The following is a 21,555-nucleotide window of genomic DNA, read 5'->3' as shown; positions in this document are numbered from 1 at the left end:
AATGTGCCCTGACCTGGAATCCTACCGGTGACTTCTTGGTGCATGGGTCGACGATCAACCACTAAGACATATCGACTGGGCTATGTATTAATCTTAATTGGCAAAAAAACAAAAACAAAAATTACACGCACGCCCTCAAATATTCACCAAACTTACAAAAAGTCCAGGGAAGGTTAGGGCAATAAGACAAAGAGAAAAAGGTCGTATGCGGAGTAAGCTTTATTGCAATGCCTGATATAACTGTTCTTCTTCCCCGAATTAAACCTAAGTGGAAAGGGGTAGGTCGCGCGCCAGGGCAGGGGCGCCCGCCGCCCGTCGGTGGCCTGGAACGTTGCTGGGGCCACCGCAGCAGGGACGAGGCCTCAGCCGCGGGCCACAGCGCCCCCTCGCCGCCCGCGCGCAAGACTTCGGGCCCGCGCCGCTCCGGCCTCCCCGCGGCCAGACAGCCGGCAAGGTCCGCGTCTGCAGAGCGCCTGGGCCCGCGACTGCCGCTTTCCCGGTTGGCCCTGAAGTCCTGGCCGCGTTTTTGGCGTTTCTTCGTGCTTGGCCTCGTGGGGAACTCGGCTTCTTGAGACGCGCACGTCCACGCCGCCTTGTCCTAAATGCAGCGGCCACTGTGGGGACAAGAAATAAAAACGTGACCAAGTTAAACTCTTTTTTTAAAATGCATACGCGGGGGAGGGCCCATCCTAAATCTGGAAGTGCACATGGCCCACGCAACTGCCAATGCCGGAGCCGTCAAGGGACTTCCTAGGTTTGCCTCGCCTGCCTGCCCGATTTCTCCCATTCCAGCTCGGAGGGCAACTGGAAAGAAGCAGTAGCCAAGTACCAGACCGTCCCACGCTCTCCGCACGCCCGACGCCACAAGAGATGCGTCCAGGCCCCTGCTCCCTGGGAGCAACGCTCCCCGCAGTGACTGGACACGCAGTTCGAGGGAGTCCAGGCTACCCTCGCAGGTGGCCGTGCCAGGAGCCACTGAGTCTGGCCTCGACACTTGCCGCATGTCTTTTCGATTGATTTTTCAAAGAGAAAGCCAAGCCAACTTTAATCTAAGAAAAGGAAAAGTGATTTTACAAAATCAGGGAGCTTTAAATCGAAACCGAGTTATATATTCCAGTAACAATGCAGACCGTGAGTTTTAATGTCTCTGCGTAGGCATTTTAATTTGCTACAGTCACTACCAATAAAAACGGCATGTAGTGCGATTCGACTGTTTAATAGTGCAAGGTAGACGGTTTTTATTAGTAGCAGGCAGCAGTATGGAAAATTTAGATTTCGGTGGAGGAGTGTAATTGCTGGGGGAAAAATACACTCAGGAAGAGGCTGTCTTTAGAATCAGCAGCACTGAGCAGAGAGGGAGCAGGCAGTGTTCTGGAGACTCACCCTGGGTGACTGAGAAACCCTCCAAAGCCACGTGCACTTGTCTGGTTAGATATTTAATTGATGTCAAAATCGACTGTATTCCCAGCTTAAGCTCCTGCTCCAAACTGGGGATGTTTTTGTTATAATTCGCTGTTTTCTTTTCTGCCCGGAGGCAGAGACGGATTGGGGGACAAGGGGATGGGTGGGAGGCCCAGCCCCAAATGCTAATGAAACCACAGCAGGAATTGGTCTTTAGAAATGGAAATTCTCAAGGCCAGTCTTTAAGATAAAAAGTTAGACCTGATTTTCTGCACTTAAACTATTTAATTGGAAGCAAATTGAATGGCTGCAATCTGATCTGTTGCTGCCAGTGCTTGTCATCCGAGTGTGTGTGACTCTTTTAAGGCTTCTCCCTGGCTGAATTCCCAAGACCAACAATGTCCTAAACCCGTCGGTGGCATGCTCCACAAAGCGGCAGGGGCCTCTCTTGGGCTCTCTTTCCCTTTCCTTTTTCACACTGCAATAACTGATATAAAATATTGACCCTACACTGGACTCCGAGGTCCTACTTGGGGTGGAAAAATTGTTGGACCGCCCCTGCTGGGTTCTTGCAGTGGCCCAAAGTGCGTGGGAAGTGGTGTGTGGGGCGGAGAATGGGGGGTGGGGGGAGCGCTGTGCTGGAGGGCAAAGTGAAGATCGATGGGTAGAGGGGGCAGGGCTGTAGTTTATAAGAGTATTGGCGTGGGGAGCAATGGGGGGCCGGGATGGGAGGACCGAAGGACGAATGGGTTGGGGGTTAGCAGGAGAAGAGGCTAGTGTAACTGCCTGGACCGCACCTACAAGCCTGCAGGCCAAGGAGGACAATCTGCAACTGGTTCCCTTGGACCCGATGACGATCAAACTCAGCCTGTGCCTGGAAGGTTCCGGTGGCGACTGGAGCCTATCGATCATGCGCTGCAGCCTCGCTCTGCGCCCGTGCGACTCGGAGTCCTATGGATACTCGGATAAGATAAAAGAGGCCCTTGTGCGAGCTGCAGAACCAACAGGGCTGGGTGGGGGCGGAAGCAGAGTGGGAGGAGGGGAGCTGTAGGCCGGACCTCCCGCCTAAGGTGTTCTCCCCCTACAGGTCACCCACCCGAGACGGCCCCGAGGAAGAAGCACCTGTTGGGTGGGCGCCGACATTCAGGCCTGCACACACGAGGTTCCCTGTGGAGCCCCTGGGAGTGCCCTACGGTGATTCCTGGCCTCCACTTCTGCGGGACCCTGGAGGGGAAAGGGTAGAAGAGGGAAGGGGAGTGGGGTTTTTCCGGAGGCTGCGTCCCTAGCTAAGCCTCTCTCGTGCTCCGAGAGGCTCCTCTGGAGCCGCGTGTTACCTGAGCTACCTGCGCTGCCAACTGCTCCGGAGCCACCAGCTTTCTCCTTCCTGCCCAAGTGACAGCGAGGCTTCATGTCCTCTCAGAGAAGGTCGTCTGTCCAGTGACAGTCATTCCCCTGAGTGTTTTACACCAGGCCGAAAGAGAACTCAAGTTATTAAGACAAAATAAAACCCTTTAGATGGTGAAGCACTGGCAGCGTGTGATAAAACGTTCCCATCCGAAAGTGCTAACACCCAGGGTCCTAATCTTCACCACGGACTTCGGGGCAGAAAGCTCACCTCTAGGCGCTCCTGGCAGGCAGTTCGCAACGAAGGCGCCCCGGATCCGGGTCCTGCGGGGACACGCTGGTCGGCGCGGGGTAGGTGACCAGACTCAAGGCCACGCGGGGCGCCTCCCACAGTGAGGCAGAGTAGACTCAGCAAGGTGGAAGTGAGAGCCGCGCACGCCACCCCCAGGAAGACCCGGGCCGCCGGGGCCACCGTTTAGCGCCCCCCATCACCCCGTAAGCTGTCGGCTGGGACACTGGGGCCCTGAGAGAAGTCACCTGGGTGGGCCTATTCCCGGTGAAGAGGGGGGCTCAGGCCCTTCGTCCCCCGAGCGGACCAGCCTGGCCAGAATGCAGGCGGCCTCTAGCCTAATCATTTCGAGCTGATCTGGGGGGCGGGTCAGCGGCTGGATTGGGACAGGATGGCAGGGGTGGGGTAAGAAGGGGTGGCTAGGGCGGGAGTGGGGCTGGGAGTACGTGCGAGTAGGAGTGGGTGCGCGCCGGGGCGCGCTGCTCGGCCCCGCCAGGTTGCGGGGCCGCGGGCCGCGGGCTGGGGCTGCGCGAGAGGCGACTACGCCACAAAAGCCTTCGCGTCTCTCCCTCCTCCTTTCTCCCCCGCTCCCGCCTCCCTCTCCTCCCCGATCCCCTCTCCTCCCTCCAGGCTCCCAGCTCCTCCCCCAGCTGCGGCTAGGCAGCTGGAAGAGGCCTAGCAGGCGGAGCTGGGGAGGGGGCGGGCGCCCGAATATGCAGATGAGCGCGTGACGGACAGCTCAGCGTTCCAATGTCCCTCGGAAACTCGAGCGCTCCTTCCTCAACTCCTCACTCCCGACTTCAGATTCCCCCAAACCCCGACCGCCGGCCTGGCGCGCGGCTGCGCCCACCGGCTCCGCGCTACCGCCGCCTCCGCCGCCGTCCCGCAGCTCCCCCGGCCTGTGGGCCCCGGCTAGTGCCCGGGCCGGCCTACCTCGGCCCGCGGCCCCCGCGCCCGCCGCCGCGCCGCGCCGCGCCCAGGCCGGGCGTGGATGGAGGGCTCCGTGAGCCCTGCCCGCTGCTCGGCGTGACGCGGGCCCCGCGCCCACCATGTCCTACCCGCAGGGCTACCTGTATCAGGCGCCCGGCTCGCTGGCGCTTTACTCGTGCCCAGCGTACGGCGCGTCGGCACTGGCGGCGCCGCGCAGCGAGGAGCTGGCGCGCTCGGCGTCGGGCTCCGCGTTCAGCCCTTACCCGGGCTCGGCGGCCTTCACGGCGCAGGCGGCCACTGGCTTCGGCAGCCCGCTGCAGTACTCGGCCGACGCCGCCGCCGCCGCCGGCTTCCCGTCCTACATGGTAACCGCTCGGGCGGGCGGGGACGCGGGACACCCGGGCTTGGGGACCCTGATCGGAGCGCAGTCGAGCGGGCCCGGGGATCCGCGAACGGGGGCGCGGGGAACGTGCCGTGGGCGGTGGCTCCGGCGTCGCCGACTTGGGCTGCCACGCCGCTGGCGGGACAAAAGTCCAGGGTGAGAGGCATCGCGGCCGGCAGGCAACGTTCCTGAGTCCGGCTGGGACCCGCGTCCCGCGCCGCCTTCCTAAGGCTACTTTCCGAAGAGTCTGGAAAGTGCGACTACGCTGGTATCGGGATCTGTTGTGATTTGTCCTTAGTTCAGGCACCGAAGCTTGGCGAGGGGTCCACAGCGGGCTCGGGGCTCGCTTCTTTTGGCGCGGGGAGCGAGGGTCAGTGCCACTAGGACCTCCGGGGCGGCTGCGGGCGCTTAGTTACTTGCGGGGCTTGGGGGGAGGGGGGGGTCACTGGGATGGGGGAGGGGCGAAGCATCTGCCAGGGTCTCCGGGGCCCGGCCCTGCCCGACGTGGTCTGGTTCTTAAACTGTCTCAAAGGCTGTTCTTTCGAAAAACGTGTCCGCGGGCCTGTGGCCCGCCAAGTACCTTCTCGGTTCCCTGGGCACCGAAAGGAGCTCCTGCTCCCGTACCCGGGGTTGGTCCGCGCGCCTCGGATCTGCTCCTGACAAGGCCCGGAGGCGGAGTGCCTTTCGGGCGATGGCAGCATTTAGGTCGACACTGCCCGCCCTCAGTGGAATTCCAGGGCAGCGCCCGAGTAGCAGGGGCCTTGGTGAAGGTTGCAAAAAGCCTCAAATTTAAACGTTAAAGGCTGAATTAAAATGCTAATTGCCGCGTATTTGAAGAATTCGAAACGGTGACTGGCTTCTGAGTTGCAAATTGGATTTGCGGAGCTTTAGACTGGTGAATGGCGGAGCAGGGGCTGGGGCGATTTTTTAACCATATAAGGGCGGGGTAAGGGGGAGGCTTCAGTGCTTGAGAATCCAGAAAAATTTAGATATCAAGAAACTACCTTCGGCCCTGCGTGTTTGCGTGCGTCTATACTCGCGGCCCAGGGAATTTGCAGAGGAAGATATACCATTTCGGGAAAGTCAAATAGTTCAAAAATTCGGGAATAAAACTGCAGCGCTTTTTGTGATCAACAGCTAGCCTTAATAACGCGCTGCGTTTTTTTTTTATGTTTTGTTTTGTTTCGTTTCGTTTTGTTTTGTTTTCTGCTCTGCTGCTGCGGGAAGCGCGGCCCCACCGCGGGAGACTCACCGTGGGAAAGGCGGCCACGGGAGGGCCGAGGGGTTGCCTTTGGAGGTTGCCTGCCAGGTCCCCGCGTACCCCACTCACTCGGGCTCTTGTCGGTTCCAGGGCGCGCCCTACGACGCGCACACGACTGGGATGACGGGCGCCATCAGCTATCATCCGTATGGCAGCGCGGCCTACCCGTACCAGCTCAATGACCCAGCGTACCGCAAGAACGCCACGCGGGATGCCACGGCCACGCTCAAGGCCTGGCTCAACGAGCATCGCAAGAACCCCTACCCCACCAAGGGCGAGAAGATCATGCTGGCCATCATCACCAAGATGACCCTCACGCAGGTCTCCACCTGGTTCGCCAACGCGCGCCGGCGCCTCAAGAAGGAGAACAAGATGACGTGGGCCCCGAGGAACAAAAGCGAGGATGAAGACGAGGAGGAGGGTGACGCAGCCAGGAGCAAGGAGAGTCTGGATAAGTCGCAGGAGGGCACCGAGACATCAGCGGAGGACGAAGGTGAGCAAGACCTGGTGGGCTGGAAGTCCAGGGGAGTTTTCTTCCCAGGCGGGGCGCAGAGCTGAGGGAGGGGAGGACACTACTGGCCTTACAGCCGCCTGGCAAGGAGTGGGCCTGGCAGCTAGTGGGCCTAAAGATTCCTCGGGGTGCTTTTCAGGGAGGCCATGCTCCCCATAGGCCTTGGTAGGTTCTGGGTGGAGGTGAGGAATCTTATGGGGAGGGCCTGGTACACTGGGACATGGGGGCAGAGGGGTCCCGGGTGCCCGGGCTGCCCCACGTGCCACAGACGGTGCCCCCCTCCCCACAGGGATCAGCCTGCACGTCGACTCGCTCACGGATCACTCCTGCTCTGCGGAGTCGGACGGGGAGAAGCTGCCTTGCCGTGCCGGGGACCCCTTGTGCGAATCGGGCTCAGAGTGCAAGGATAAGTATGACGACCTGGAGGACGACGAAGAGGACGAGGAGGAGGGCGAGCGGGACCTGGCGCCATCCAAAGCGGTGACCTCGTCGCCGCTCACCGGCGTGGAGGCGCCGTTGCTGAGCCCTCCGCCCGAGGCCGCGCCCCGCGGTGGCGGTGGTGGCAAGACCCCCCTGGGCAGCCGGACGTCGCCGGGCGCACCGCAGCCCGCCAGCAAGCCCAAGCTGTGGTCTCTGGCCGAGATCGCCACGTCGGACCTCAAGCAGCCAAGCGTGGGCCCGGGCTGCGCGCCGCCAGGGCTGCCCGCGGCCGCAGCGCCGGCCTCGTCGGGGGCGCCACCCGGAGGCTCTCCCTACCCCGCGTCCCCGCTGCTCGGCCGCCACCTCTACTACACATCGCCCTTCTATGGCAACTACACAAATTACGGGAACTTGAACGCGGCGCTGCAGGGCCAGGGGCTCCTGCGGTACAACGCGGCGGCCGCGGGCCCAGGAGAGGCGCTGCACGCGGCGCCCAAGGCGGCCAGCGACGCGGGCAAGGCAGGCACGCATCCGCTGGAGTCCCATTACCGGCCCCCGGGCGGCAGCTATGAGCCCAAGAAAGGTAGGCTGCTGGGGCCACGGGTCCTCTGGGAGGGACAGCCAGCAGGGCCCGGATAGTCAGCACTCCCAAGGGAGCGGGGAAGGGGCTGGGAGACCTGTGGATGTGCAGGGGGAACCTTTGTCACTTAGGAGAGATAGGAAAAACACAGAATGCACCACACTTTGACTAAAAGTTAGAAGTGAAGGGGGGCGGGGGTAATGCCTCCAAAAAGAGGTGGGAAGGGCCAAGTGATCCATAATGAGACCCATCTCATTATTATTTACTACCTACTTAGTTATTATGATGGCCAGGGCAGCTAGTTTTCGTTTGTCAAACACAGACTGTCACGAAATTCGAATTGTAGTTTGTCTCCCGGCCACTGAGCTTCGGCTTTGGTGTGTTCTGTTGTTAACAGTCTCTCCTTCTGCCTTTGGCTGGAAGGAAACAAAACGTTCCAGTTATTCCCAGAGGCCTTAGTTCTTCAAAATAGAAAACCGGAGCCTTATTCCTTCCTCTCCCTTTCTCTATATTGCCTCTGTTGCTCATAATTCAGACTTGGGCTGATAAGACCTGTAAAAGGAGCTCAAGGGGGTAAAAAAAATGAGAACTCAGAAATGTGACCAAAATCTGCCTCTGACACAGTGGTGGTGGACACTCAGGCTCCTCTTACTGTTGGCCCCATACAGGGAGCAGGCTTCCTGGGTGTGCGGGCTGGTGGCTGTGCTGCTGTCTGGGAGATAGATGGCTACAGGGTTGGTTCTGACTAACTGCCCCCTCCCCTGACAGATGCCAGTGAGGGCTGCACCGTGGTTGGTGGGGGCATCCAGTCCTACCTATAGAAGGGCCGTGTGTACAGCAATACAAGTAAGTGGGCCCCCTGGTGTTTCTGCCCACCCTGGGGGAGCCTCCCTGCACCAATTGCTCTGAAAACTTGCTTAATGTCTATTTCTTGCTTCTTGTCATGGGGTCTGAAGACAGCACTGAAATCTTCTTGGTCTTTTTTCTTTTAAGTGGGAGAGGAGTTGTTCTCTTTCATAGTGGCCCTCTTTTTTTTGCTCAAGTTCTGCTTTGAAGAATCAATCTCTCTCTCTCTCTCTCTCTCTCTCTCTCTCTCTCTCTCTCTCTATATATATATATATATATATATATATATATATATATATATATACACACACACACACACACACACACACACACACACACACATACATATATTCTCAATCTGGGAATTTGCGTGCAATATGGAGTGTGTTTGCTCCACTAGACACAGAATAGACACTTGCTTTGATGAGCTAGTGTTACTGAAACTTGGTATCAGAAACCTTTCTAGATGATGTTTGCATAGTAAGACTGAGAGACAAGAAGCACTCCTCTGTTATCAGGCCCATCCCCCGGAGTCCAGATGGACTCAATAGGACCCTGCAGATCCTCTGGCTCACAGCAGTTTAAAAAAAATACCTATTTTACAAATAGGCAAAATTACTTATTTCACTTCTTAAAGGTGGGAAAGAGGCCGAGCCCTTTCAGATGACTCCTTTTTATAATGTGATGATGTTGGTGTGGAACTGAAAGATTTGGGATGATTTGGTTTTTTCCTTGGTCCACAGGTAGGTGTCACAATTGCTTTGGAAAAAAAAAAAGTCAGCAGGCCATTCTTTCTTCCCAAGTTCATAAATACACAGACGTAAAAAGCCGCGCTCACCCGGACCGCATCTTGTGCCACTGTAAAGGAAGGAGCCGCAGAGCACTGTCAACTCAGACTAACAGAACCGAACAGACTTTTGTTGGATAGACGTGAATTTGTTGGCATAGTATAGCTTCCCCAATGTACGTGTGACTTTTGAAAACAATCTTTTTTCTCAGGATATCTTGAATTGATCACTTCATTGCCACGGTATATATGCTATAGGTGTGATAGGATTTACTGTAAAATTTATTTGTAAAAGATGTACACAGTAGAAATAAAACGTGATTGAAGAACTTGAGTACTTAAAAAGTGGAAACAAATTTGATATTTATTTTTATAATGATATAAAGCTTCTAGTAATTTATGCAAGTTGTATTGCAATGGAATCTAAACTTTTTGTAAATAAATTCTGCCTGGTTTTTATTTGAACATTGCTGGTTATACAATCTTTGTTGGTTGTTTAACAATAATTCTTTACTAATTTATATCTTAAATTGTAAATAAAAACAGACTAGACTACAGCAACATGGTGTCTGGGGCTCCTTTTTCTTAAAAGAGTGCTTTGGGTAGAGAGCCCCAGGGATAGCAGTGACAGCAGTCCCCACCCCAGGTGATCTGACCTCAGGCTTTTTAAAGATAATGTGTAAAAAAACCTCCCCTTTTTGCTCATAAAAAAAGGCAGATGGAAGAGAAATAAGCAGTAGGGAGATATCTGTGATTTTTAGGTTATTTATATACACATGTATTGCAAGGAAATTAAAATTTTGTGCTCCGAATATGCAAAATACTTGTTAGTGTAAATATTTTTTAAGCTTGGCAAAATAAAATGACCTGACATCCCTGTGCTTGAGGATCCATTTAATATTTATTACCTCCTCAGTAAAGTAAACTGGAAAATTGTGGTAACATGGATAATAAAGAGTTACACCCCCACCATAAATTACTGATGGAAATGATTATTTATTTTAAATAACTTTAAAGCCTAAATTATCCAAATTGGCATAGATTATTCAGATTTATTGAATGACTTCTTAACTCTCCTTTTCGTATAACTCACATTAAACACAAGGCGAAAACTGGGAGGAGAGATTTATTTTCCTCTCAGTGGCTCTTACCCTTACCCTGGGGGAAAAGAAAAGCTTAAACACCCTTAGACTATTGCCTCATTATTGTGTTACTCACTATCTAATTATAGGACAAGTCTAGAATTTGTAGGCAAGTAACATATTTCCTTTGATTAGTATCATAAAAGCAGGAAACCTGTCACTTTAATTTTCAGCAAAATTATATGGATATCCATATAATATAATTTCAGAAAAGAAATGAACAATCATTTATTTCCTCTGCAAAGATAAATTGAGTGAATATAACTTACGGTTATAAAACAAGAATAATAGCTCCTCAGATTGCCCTTTAATCAATCATACACTTATTTTTCAAGAGGTTCATCTATTTTATTCCGTGATTAATAATGCTGCAGCATGAGCACATTATTGCATCCCAGCGGGGGACGTCCCGGGTGCTTTTAGCTGCTTTGGAATGGTCAGTTGGGGTTCATTATGGGCTGATATTGAACAATTTATAAAATCTTGTCTAAACATCTGCCAGCTCAGATAGGCCCATGTGTCTGAGGATGGGAAATTGCTGGACCGCTTGATATTGACAAACGGATCTCTCTCCAGTGGCTTTTTGTGCTGTAGAAATTAGTGGCCTCTTGCTGGGGTCTTGTTAGAAAGGGTATTTGAAAGTAATCTTGGGTACTTGAGGCAAACCTAGGAGGCTGTGAACTGGACACTGACTGGGCGGTGGGAGGAGCGGTTGTGGTTTGTGGAGGAAAGGAGCAGATTCAGTTTTCGGTTTTCTGTGACTTCTTAGGCATTTTGTTGGCTTTGGATATATAACCATTTGGAGGTTAGACTTAAAGTGAATATTTGGGGTCCAGAACTCTTTCTCTCCTTCCTGCCTCCCCTAGTAATAGATGAGGAGAGGTTTGGAGCTGAGCTCTCTCTCAGGGACAGGAGGGTTGTTCACATGGGTGCCTGGCCACTGGGGCAGTGTGTCTGGAGGAAAACAAATGCCCATCTGTGGAAGTTACAGGGAGCTGCTGGGAGCGTCTTTGCTTGTTTTTGTTTGAGGCATAAAACCTCATAGAATTTCTGTGAAGATAATGATTCCCCCCCCGCCCCCCCGCCCAGCAGATAGCATTTTTAGATTACAGTATGAAGCTGATAAGTCGTTGGCTTTTATTAATATTAGCCATCTTTCCTAAATCGGCGGGGAATACAACACACATGGCGGCAATATCTCTGTTTTATGTAATATTCTAAATAGAGTATTTTGAAGACTTCAGTGAAAAGGATGAAAGTTAACAATATTTAACAAATTAAACGCTGGAAGACCACACAGCCTCATTAAGATGCAACGCTGGAGACACTCCATCTCCTAAAGTGTGGAGAGTGCGAGTAGAAAACCCCAGCAAAAATTGATCTCTGCGCATATGTTCAGAAATGGAAGCCTAGATAAAAGCTGCCTCCCTTTGGAGCAGAAGATTGTGTTACCTGGACATGTGATACATCCCCCCACACAGGCACACACCCCAGACAGACCCCATTCTCAGGGACAACTGCACCTTTCAATTGGTGAAAACTCAAAGCAGCTCAGGAGATTAGCCCGGGCTAACGAATCTTCTTTGATGTTTATATGCCCAACAAATTATCAGAGATTTCCATAACTTACCCACCCTGCCTCCTGACCTGGATTTCTTCCTGGAGAACTTGATTTTTAAATGTACACTAAGAACATAAAACCTGCAGGTGTTTAGAAGGATCTTTTTAAAGAAATGCCGAGTGATTTATGAGCTCTTCGCCATGCAGATCTTTAGTTAAGATGAAGGGAGGTGGGGGTGAGGAGGTATCTTTCATTGGGGAAGGATTAATGGGGTCTAATTTTATTTTTGCTTTAAAATCTAGTTAATTAAAAATATAGTCGCCAGCCATGTGCAGTTGTTCCCGGAGGCGGGCACAAGGGGAACGGGAGCCACGCAAGCGGCTGGGTGCTGGCCTGATCACACTCGGGGCTCCGTGGCCCCTCTGCCCTCTGCAGTCCGGGGTTCATTAGAGCTGATTTATCGGAATTCGCGCTTTAATCTCAGGTGGGCCAGGAGGCCCTGCGCTGCCCAGAGCACCGGGAGCGCATGCCCGGCGGCCGCTGCCTCCCGCGCCCATCAAATGTCAACATTTGTTCCCAATAAAAGAGTTATTGTTTCTGCAAAGCTGCCCAGCCACTGCCTTTGAAACTTGAAAAGAACTTCATCCACCTTTGTCTGATGCGAGGCAGGAGGGGAGGGGCGGAGCGGAGGGCGAGGACTGGGGCCTCTCTGCGCTGCCTGGAGTCCAGGGGGCGCCTGCCTTCACCCCCTCGCGGGCCGCTGGAGCTCATGCGGGCTACGCTCTGCACGCGTTGACCTGGTATCTGGGGACTCTGCGCGGTGCAAACCACTGCAAAACAAACAAACAAAAAAATTCCCACAAAACACAGGAATGCAGCAGCCGCGCGCAAAACCCGGGTGAGTTTTAGGGTCATTTAAAATTGCACTAAATTATTTATTAAAAAGGCTAAAAGAGTAAAGGGGACCTTTCATTTTTTAATATTTCGTTATAAATGTGCCCTAAACTTCCACGGCTAGAGTTGAGGTAAACAGACATAAGTTTAAAAACATTCCAAGCCAATTTCTCTTTTCAGAGTCAACCCTTTTCAAATTTAAATACACTGAATTTTTAGCAAGTTCTCCTGAGTAGCAAAGCAATATACAATGATTATCCACCCTGTAGGTTTTCTTTAGTTATCCAGTGCATTGAAATCTCAAGGAAAACGTCTTCCCCCCCCCTTTTTTTTTTTTTTACTACAAATTAAGGATTTAAATAGATCTTTAAATATGTGTTTTTAACTGTTTTACAAAATATAACATTTCAAGCATTTTTAAAATGTGTTAACCCAAGAGGCAATCTTGGGAACAATACACGTTTGTGATACGTGGCTATTATGATTAACACCATTTGAATTTCTACATATTGCAAAGGAGACATGTCCCTTTGATGTGTTTTTCAAACCTTTATGTGACAAATCCCTGCAGATATTTTAAAGGCTTATTATAAGGAGAAGTAATCTATGACAATATAATTTTCCAGTTGCTGAAAATTACTTTCTATTGGCCATAATGAAAGCACAGGCCAGCCCTCCCCTTTGGTTTGGCTGGAACTCTAGGGAAATGGTATCTGATGATATGCACTTGGACTTCAGCCTTTGGTGGGAGAGGGAGAAGAAACCTATAACCCCAGTTTTACCTGCAAACACCCCCTATTTGCATGCTTCACCTGCTACCCCTGCAAAGAGAGAGAGCCTCCACTAACAACCCCCCCCCAACACACACACACACACACACACACACACACACACACAGAGTAGGCCTGCCGTTCCTGAGGACAGAGTGGTCTCCCACTTTCTAAGAAAGGTAGAGATTGAAGATGTTATAAAGGAAGACTATACTGGTAATGTAGTGAAAATGAAATAAGTTATGAAATCACTCTCCTCTGTTCTGTGCAATCTCAGGAACAAGGAAAGAGGAAGAATGTTTTTGTTTAAGTTTGGCCCCCAGGGTAAAAGGGAAAAGTTGTTTGTTTTTAAGGTGTCCCAGAGTAACTTTGTTCCATAAGAAACTGAAGACAAATGAAATGTAATATTCTTAAAGAAGCGACTGTGAGGTTTGGGGTTGCCTCCCAATGTGAACGGAGTTGATCTCCACAGGAAATGCCCACAGGGAAGACACAAAACAATGCTACACAAGCACGTGCATCCTTGTGGGGAGATAAATTGACAATTTATCCTGTGTAACTCCTGATCAATTATTAATCTTTAGTGTCAACAACAGGGCTATAATTACCTTTGGTTATTTTCATATTTATTCTTTTCTTTTCTCTGATCCGGTAATTAGTTAATGCTTTTGAGTAATGAACCTGGAGACCAGGCCCTCTGGGCCCCTCCTTTTTGATGACCTTTAGGGAAAAATTCACCCTCCTGTTCGCAGACATCCCTTGCCTGTCTCCATTCTACCACACCGAACCTTCCCCCCCCCCCCCCCCCCCGCCTTCCCTGCCATAAATAATGATTCTAGAGGAAAAGGGGAAAATGACAAACAAATAGGGCGCAGCTGGAATTAATAAGGCTGATCAAAGTTAGAGGGGCTGGGACTGCTTGCAGCAGCGCAGGTCTGAGGTTTAGAAAGGTGCCAGCAGTTCTTGCCTTCCCTCCAAGATCAAGAGAAAGGGCAAAGCGGACATTTAACCCCTGACTTATTCTAATAGGGGAGGAGTGGGCCGGGGAGGACCCTGCAAACTCGGTTTCCAGGCCGCGCTAACTCTGGCAGGGCGGCGGTCTGGCCTGCGGATGGGAAGGGCGCTCCGCTTTCGCTCGGCGCGGGTGCAGGTCCCGCGTGTACTCCGCTCCCACCTCACCTACCGCCCGGGGCCGCGCGGAAGGGATTCCTCGGAAGGTGGAAGGTTGGGGGGTGAAGTAGGAGGTTAGCTGAGGACAAGTAGGTGGCCCGGGAGGCGGGGCGGCCGCTCGGTGCCGGAGAGGCGTGGAGGAGAGAGGCGGTGTCAGCCCTGGGAGCCGCTCCGCTGCGCAGAAGGAAGACCTAGGTTGTCACCACTGTCGCCCTTACGCCTTCCAAACGCCAGCGGCCGTGGGCAATGGTACGGGCGCCGGAGGAGCCCGCCGATCGCGGTGGGCCTGCTCCCTGCCCACCTTATCCCGGGGAGCTCTGGTGCCCGAGCCTCCTTAATGCACGTACAGCCCCGCCAGGCTGGGCTCCGAGCGCGCGTATTTTGTTCCCACATAACTGTAATCATTTCCCCAGGGAACTGCCCCCCCTTCCCCCCCTCCCCCGCTCTCCAGTGCCCTGGGTCGGCCGAGCTGGGACATCCTTCAGCGTACACCCCAGACCCATGGCTGTCCTGCGCCCGCCAGCGCAGCGCCGCCACGTGTGCGCTTCATTGGTCCTAAGGGGGCCCTGAAAGGCAGCGACCGGACTTAGGCGGGTGACGAAGCAGCAGGACAAGGCAGAGTGGACAACCGGCTCGCGTCGCCGCGAGGTCGCAGCTGGGAGCGCTTGGCCAGGGCGGCGAGGGGCGGGAGGGGGGGTGTAGGGGGGCCGTGGAGGAGAGGGCAGAGCCGGACACTGGGAAACTCCCTGCAGGAGGCTGCGCCCCCAGGGCCCCGCGGACCTGAGGCCTGGGTCCAGCGCCTGCTGATGTTCTCCCGCCACTGTCAGGCCTCCTTCCCTTCGAAGGGAGAGGGCGTCTGGGGTCCCCAAGCTCCCGCCACCGACATGCCTGTAGGACCGAGCTCCTGGAGGAGGCCCCACGCGGGGCTCCCCCACTCCCGCCCCAGGCTGCATTCAAGTGACCCCCAACCGGGCCCTCCTCGGGCTCCCTCAGTCCAGCTCCTGGCCCCAGTCAGGCTCTTTTCGGTGCTCGCATCGCCCAGGCCCTTCTCTGGAGCTCTCCCCTCCGCAACTCCCCTGCTCCCCTTTCTTTCACCGCTTCCCGGCCTCTAGTTCCTGGGAGGGGGGAGGTGGTGGTGGTTCGAGGTATCCAGACCCCCTCCCGGGAGTGCTGGGTGGGTACCCGGCCCCACTGCGCTCGGAGGCCGGGGTTGCGCGGCGGAGGGACCCCCGCGGGCCGCCGCCGCGAATCGAAAGCCTGTTGGCTTCCTAGGTTGAGCTGGAGGCAATCACGCAGGTTGGGGGACAGCTCTCCTCTGCAGCCCCCCCCACGCGCCCAGGACGGGGCACCTTCCTCCCGCCTTCCCCCTGTCCCCTTCCTTTCCTAATCCCCCCTGCGTGCACCCCATTTCGTCGAGCGGGGTAGCGGCACACACACTCTTGTAGCTGCTGTTCGGTTCGCACAGGCCTTCCTGCAAGGCCCCGACGGCCCGCGGCGGGCAGTGACCACGGGGACCCGCGCGGAGCCGGGTTTTGAGGACGGCCTCAAACGGAGCGAGAGCCGGAAGTAAGCCTCTGGCGACTCCGCAGGACTCCCGCAGGCGAGTGGCCAGTGACGTTTCTCTTTTTAAGGAAATTTTCCCAGACATGTCAGGCTCCACAACACGAATGTAGTCACCTCGACACACTCCTTCCCTCTCTGCGCTCCTCCTAAAAAAGACGGCTGGAGGGCTTCCTGGAGGTGGTGACTGAGCCAACGTGGACGCAGTGCAGTCCGCGGCCCGGATGGGGGCGCCCGCGAGCACTCTAGATCGCCTGGGTTTCGCCCTGCGACAGGCCCCCAAGGGCAGGCTACAGAATCAGGGGGAAATGTTATTTTAACATCTGATTCTTTTCGCCAACCCAGTCCCTTCCCCACCCTTTTCTTCATGGGACCCGGATAGGAAAACTCTTTTGAACTGGGAGGTCAGCGCTGGTAGGTCAGGTGCAGGACCCTAGGAGCTACATCTCCCACAGGTTGGAGAGGATCCTTGATTGCAGGACCTACATGAGGCCACAGAGGAGGCCCTGGGTTGGGGCTGAGGGCAGGTGAGGATAGGATCTGGGGTGGTGGTGTGCTTGGTAACCTTTGGGGGAGCACTGCTGTTGATCTGTGGGAAGTTGTGGCCGTGAGGTAACTCAGCCCTATCCTACCCCCAATTACACCTGGGGGTAACAGATCCCTGGGTGTCCACAGAGCCAAGATAGAGGAATGGGGGACAGATGGGTGCCCTGGGACCAGCTCCCCAAGGCTGGCAGGCAGAGGAGGGGGGCTCAACTCAAATTTGGGGGCAAGATCAGGTTCTTTGCCTACCAAGCGATGACATTAGTTTATTTAAACAGGAGGCCTAGGCGGGTTCCAGGTTTATTCTTCCTGGCTCTCAAGCAGTGAAAAAACCATTTGTTTCAAAATTATGTGATATTCAGCTCCTCAAATAAAAGTGCCCTTGGCGGTAATGGGCCCAGAAATAAACAGGGGTTACTGGAAGGGCCCAACCCTGTGTATTTGCCTCCTCCAGAAGGACGTCTGCTGGGGATGGGGGTGGGAGTGGGGTGTGAATTTGAGCCCAAGCCAGGATGAGAGAGACAGTTTAACATTTTGGTGGGGTGGATGTTTTCTAAAGAAAGAGGCTGGGTTAAAGCTGTGCTTTGAAAGAAGATAAAGCTGGAGACAGACCTCACGGGAGCTATACTGTAAACAATTTCTACTGACTGTATGATCGTCAAGTGTTCAGGTGCACGGTGCACACCAGGCACAGTAAACAGGAAGGCTAGTTCCTGGGGCTGGGGCTGCAGGGCTGGCACACCCCAGGCCAGGGCACTCGGCCTGTGACTCAGGTTGAAAATGCTACTGGCAGAAACTCAGTGATGGTTCTAAACCATCTGGTGTGAGAGGCCCAGAGAAGCATGTGGGGTCATCACCTGAAGTGTGCTCCAGGTGATATGGAGTGTGAGCTCTGTACAGGCCAGGTGACTGCCTTGGCCTGGCCCCACCCCTGGCTCCGGGCAGTGGTCCTGCAGAAGGGGTAGTACATGCATTCCGAAGGTGGGTGCTGCTGGGCAAAGGTGCCCCAGACAATGCTATGATGACAGTGACATCCATGACCTTTGGAAGTGGAGGCGGCAACACTCAAGACTCTCATTGTGTAGTTCTCTGAGTGGCTCAAGTGGCCCTCCTCCCAAAGTCTACCTCCTCCCACACAGCCCAGGCATCATCACCCACTGCCCCTGTTGTCCCATTCACAGACCTCACCCTACCGAGGCCCACAGATACCCACTTGGATCTAGGCCAAGAGGACAAATGAGTCCCACACCGGGTATCTGAATAGTGAACATCTGGAACTCAGGCTTAGAAACTGCTCAGTATGATGTGCTTTATCCTCTTACTTGGGAAAACATACCTTCTAATGACAAAATTACAAAATATGACTTGCATGGAAGTCATTGACATATGAAAGAGGACGGACTGGAATGGTCACTGTGCATGCCTGAGCGTTCTGTCCTGGGAGGGGGCAGTGTTTGAATTTGTAATAAAATGAAGACAGAATAATTCACAAATTACGTATTTATTCCATCGATTTTTTTTGTCAGTAGAATCACTCCTTACCTTACAGTAATCAAGATGTTCATATAATTTGTGCTCCACTGAAATAATTATTCAAAAATTCAAAAGCAGTTCCATTGAAAGTGTACATTAAATATAGGGTGTCCCCAAAAATGTATACATGCTTTAACTCTCTTAATTTTCACTTCTTTTCGGGTTTAACTGATTTGAAATAATGGTTGAAGCCAAACGAAGCTTTGAACAAAGAACATTTAACCTAAATTGCCACTAGACTTTTTTTTATGGGGATACATAAAAGATAAAGTTTACAGTACAAAACCTCAACAACTGACAAATTGAGGTTGCATAAATATGGATTTAAATAATTCTTGTTGTTTGTGATTCCATTGCTCTGCATTATTAGCAGTGCCTGGACCAGAAGGGTCATCAGTTTGAAAACAGGCATTGACAAAAAAGTTATTCACTTCTGTAGATTCTTTTAAATTTTAAAAATGAACTGTGTGTTTATAAACACCAACTTTATAATCATTCAAAGTGTGTATACATTTTGGGGGGACACCTTGTATATTTTCAATAGAAACTGTACAGTAAACCAGAGAAATGTAAGCAATAAAAATAACCAACTTGTGTTTTTTCCCCCCAAATCTAACTTCTTCTAAAATATTCTAACCTATCTATTAAAATTTAAAGGCAACGTACATATTATAATGTATAAATATCAAAATTTTAAGTAAAAACTTTAAAATTAACGCGGCATTTGATCCCCAATAGGGAAAGGCCTGAGGAACCCCACAGAGGGACGGGAGGTAGTGGAGATGGCGTGGGTAGAAGGCCCTCACGTTCTGCAGCAGCGCTCCACTAGGGCCCAGTAGAGAGCAAGTTCATGGTCATCCCTGCTGAGCCTCCTTCTGCCCTTCTGCATATGGGAAGCCAGGTCACCAGTGTTGTAAGGAAGATTAAATGCCAAGGTGTAGTGGGGAAATTGGGAGCAAGACTGGGAATGTGGTTTCAAAGACACCAGGGGTTGGACATCAATGGGTGTGGGCTGGGTGGGCAACAAGGTAATTTCAGATAGTGTGAGGCCAAGGAGCAGAGGCCAATAATGCCCTAAAAGGAGACAGGGTCACATGGAGAGGGCCTGAAGCTCAGTTATTTCCTTGGAGGTGAACAGCTGTTGGCCTGGGTGCAGTACAGCCACACTCAGGAGTGCCTTTTGGGATAGTTAAGGCTTCTGAGTTCTGAACCCCTTCTCTGGAGGTGATCAAGGAACTCTGACTTTGCAGGAGCACTTGTCACCAGCTCACCAGAGGTGTGATTTCAAAGGCAGCCTCTCTTAGCTGAATTCTCAGTTTGCTATTAACTTCACACACAGGAAGCTGGACCCTGCTCTCACATTGTACTGCTCATATCATATAAAAAAAATCAAATATTAGCATGTGTACATCTTATATGTTTAATTTCTAAAATAGAGTCTATATTTTAAGTAGTATTAGGATTACAAAACACAACACAGCAAGTGCAGAAACAGTTTCCTCTCTTATTTACATCTTGCATTAGTGTGGTGCATTTATTTCAACTGACAATCCAATATTGACCCATTACTATTAACCCAAGGCCTTAGGTTTGCAGTAAGGTTCATCCTTTTGTTGCACATTCTATGATTTTGACAAATGCATAATGTCCTGACGTTTGATTTTATATAGCACAGAAATAGACCTCTTCCTGACCTCAGAGGTGTCTCTTAGACATCTGAGAGAAATAATTGAGCCAATCACCAAATAAGTACATTAAAAATATAATACAATGGACACATAAATACATAAATATGCTAAATAACATAGTTGCCAAATAAAATAGAAGACTTCTATTTCAGGCTGTGATTCCTGGTACTGGAAACCTCCTTAGCCCTGACTCAGCTGTGGGCCCATGGCCACCTTTCCCCACACTCAGCAGGAAGAGGGAATGATGCCGGGGTCCAACCCCAGCAGGTCCAGGGGTCCCCAAAGGTGTGGACGGAGTCGGCGAAGAAGGAATGACACGGAGACAGTGTTCAGTTGATCAGCAGCCTAGCCAGGATCTCTAGCCAGGATCTCCAGCCAAGTTCTGGTCTGGATCTCCAGAGAGGTTCTGCTTCGGATCTCCAGCCAGGTTCTGTCTGAGATCTCTAGCCAGGTTCGGTCACCAGGTTCTAGTCAGGTTCTCTTGCCAATTTCTTTAGTCAGGTTCAGTCCAGGATCTATTGCCATGTTCTCTCCAGCGAAGTTCTTCTGTCTCCAGGCTCCGTGTAGGTTCTGTCTTCTGAATTCTGTCTCATGAGTTCTGTCTTGTTGATTCTGTTCTAAGTTCTGTCTCCTGAGTTCTGTCTTCTAAGTTGTGTGTCTTGCTGTGTTCTGAGTTCTGTGTCTTGCTGTCTTGTTACATCTGTATTTATACCAGTTGATTCAATCCTATCAATCTCTATTACAAAGGTTAGGGCGTTTCTTATCTCCATTCCAGGGAGTAAAGATTATGTAGCTTAAGCATGATTGTTTGTAGTTAAAGTGATTAATTACCCGCCTGGCACTTAGTCGAGGGGTTTTATTCCCTCCCTAACTTCAGGGGAAAATCCCTACCTGGGGATTCAACCTTTCTCGGAGAGGTGACCTTGGTTAAAACACAGTACCAAGAAGGTGAGCAAACATATTAAGAACCGTATGCCATATATGCCAGGTCCCTTGAAACAGCAAGGATGGTCCAGCTCCCGGCAGAATGACAGCATCCAAATCTGGGACCTGGCCTGTTTTCTGGAGCTGGATTGATTTATCAGACTGTGTCCCAGTGGGCAGGGACACTGCTGGGTGTGCAATGACCTGAAATCACACAGCGAATATGTGTGAGCTCAAGTGTTTGCAGATGGAGAAGGCAAGAAGCAATATGATGCAATCAAAGCCATAGCTTTGGTCATGAGGTACTCTTTGAAATGTGCAGTTTTGATGCATAGTCATGTGTATTGGTTGTTTTTAAATGTATTTTTATTGATTTCAGAGAGGAAGAGAGAGAAACATCAATGATGAGAGAGAATCATTGATTGGCTGCCTACTGCATGCCCCCCCACTGGGGATTGAGCCAGAAACCTGGGCATTTGCCCAGACAAGGAATTGAACTGTTACCTTCTAGTTCATAGGTCGATGCTCAACCACTGAGTCATACTGGCTGGGCTAGAGTGTCTTTAAAGTGCCCACTTTTCAATTCAACAATAACGAAAAGCCAGTGGTGCTAACTGGGGTTTTCAATAATTTTTTGTTAGTTTCATTGTGATGCTGTGCAACGCCACTCATGAAGCCAGGAGTGTTGTCAATGAGCTTCTTAACATCCTACAGGGGACACAGCGTTCTTAAGAGATTCCTGTCAGCTTCAGTAGATTTGAATTACTCTGTGTCCTTGAGATTATTTATTTGGAAGACCACTGAACTTTGGTTTTTGGTCCCCCATCCAGCACAATGTTCTATTTGCTCCTCATTTGCTGTGCCTGCTCTGTGGTCTGTGTAAACACAAGTTTGTTCATAGAATATGTGACTTTCTGCTTAGTATGTCCTAAGCAGAAAAGTTACACTGAGGTAAAACGAGATACACTAAGCCATGAACCCACATGAAATGGAACATTTTCATTTTAGCTGTTTTGAAG

At 51.7% G+C, this 21,555-nt stretch overlaps 1 protein-coding gene and 1 long non-coding RNA gene across 8 annotated transcripts in view; one reads left to right on the top strand and one right to left on the bottom strand.

Annotated features, from left to right (window-relative positions):
* Positions 1 to 204: 204 nt before the first annotated feature.
* On the bottom strand, positions 205 to 4,233 carry LOC132233645 (uncharacterized). 2 transcript variants are annotated; one of them, XR_009452685.1, is made up of 7 exons: positions 4,105 to 4,233; positions 3,017 to 3,410; positions 2,736 to 2,853; positions 2,524 to 2,625; positions 2,199 to 2,352; positions 1,384 to 1,879; positions 205 to 614 (listed from the first exon to the last, which is right to left on the bottom strand). It is a non-coding gene; the product is annotated as an uncharacterized LOC132233645 (long non-coding RNA). The 2 variants fall into 2 exon arrangements; XR_009452684.1 differs by lacking the exons at positions 1,384 to 1,879; positions 2,199 to 2,352.
* The window catches only part of IRX2 (iroquois homeobox 2), a 38,430-nt gene continuing 20,644 nt past the window's right edge, over positions 3,770 to 21,555 (top strand). Inside the window, exons 1-5 of one of the 6 annotated variants that reach the window (XM_059694650.1) lie at positions 3,770 to 4,329; positions 5,574 to 6,100; positions 6,408 to 7,121; positions 7,887 to 7,964; positions 8,708 to 9,308. In XM_059694650.1, the coding sequence (XP_059550633.1) occupies positions 3,785 to 4,329; positions 5,574 to 6,100; positions 6,408 to 7,121; positions 7,887 to 7,939 (1,839 nt within the window). In that variant the 5' untranslated portion in view covers positions 3,770 to 3,784 and the 3' untranslated portion in view covers positions 7,940 to 7,964; positions 8,708 to 9,308. Of the gene's footprint in view, positions 4,330 to 4,485; positions 4,615 to 5,573; positions 6,101 to 6,407; positions 7,122 to 7,786; positions 7,965 to 8,601; positions 9,309 to 21,555 lie in introns of those variants that run through there. The other 5 variants (XM_059694651.1, XR_009452682.1, XM_059694653.1 and 2 more) reach the window with 5 other exon arrangements.

This window comes from Myotis daubentonii, chromosome 4 (assembly GCF_963259705.1).
Source record: "Myotis daubentonii chromosome 4, mMyoDau2.1, whole genome shotgun sequence".
In the NCBI taxonomy this organism is placed as follows: Eukaryota; Metazoa; Chordata; class Mammalia; order Chiroptera; family Vespertilionidae; genus Myotis; species Myotis daubentonii.
Note: the sequence above shows the minus strand (reverse complement) of the source record. Positions and strands in the feature narration are given on the sequence as shown.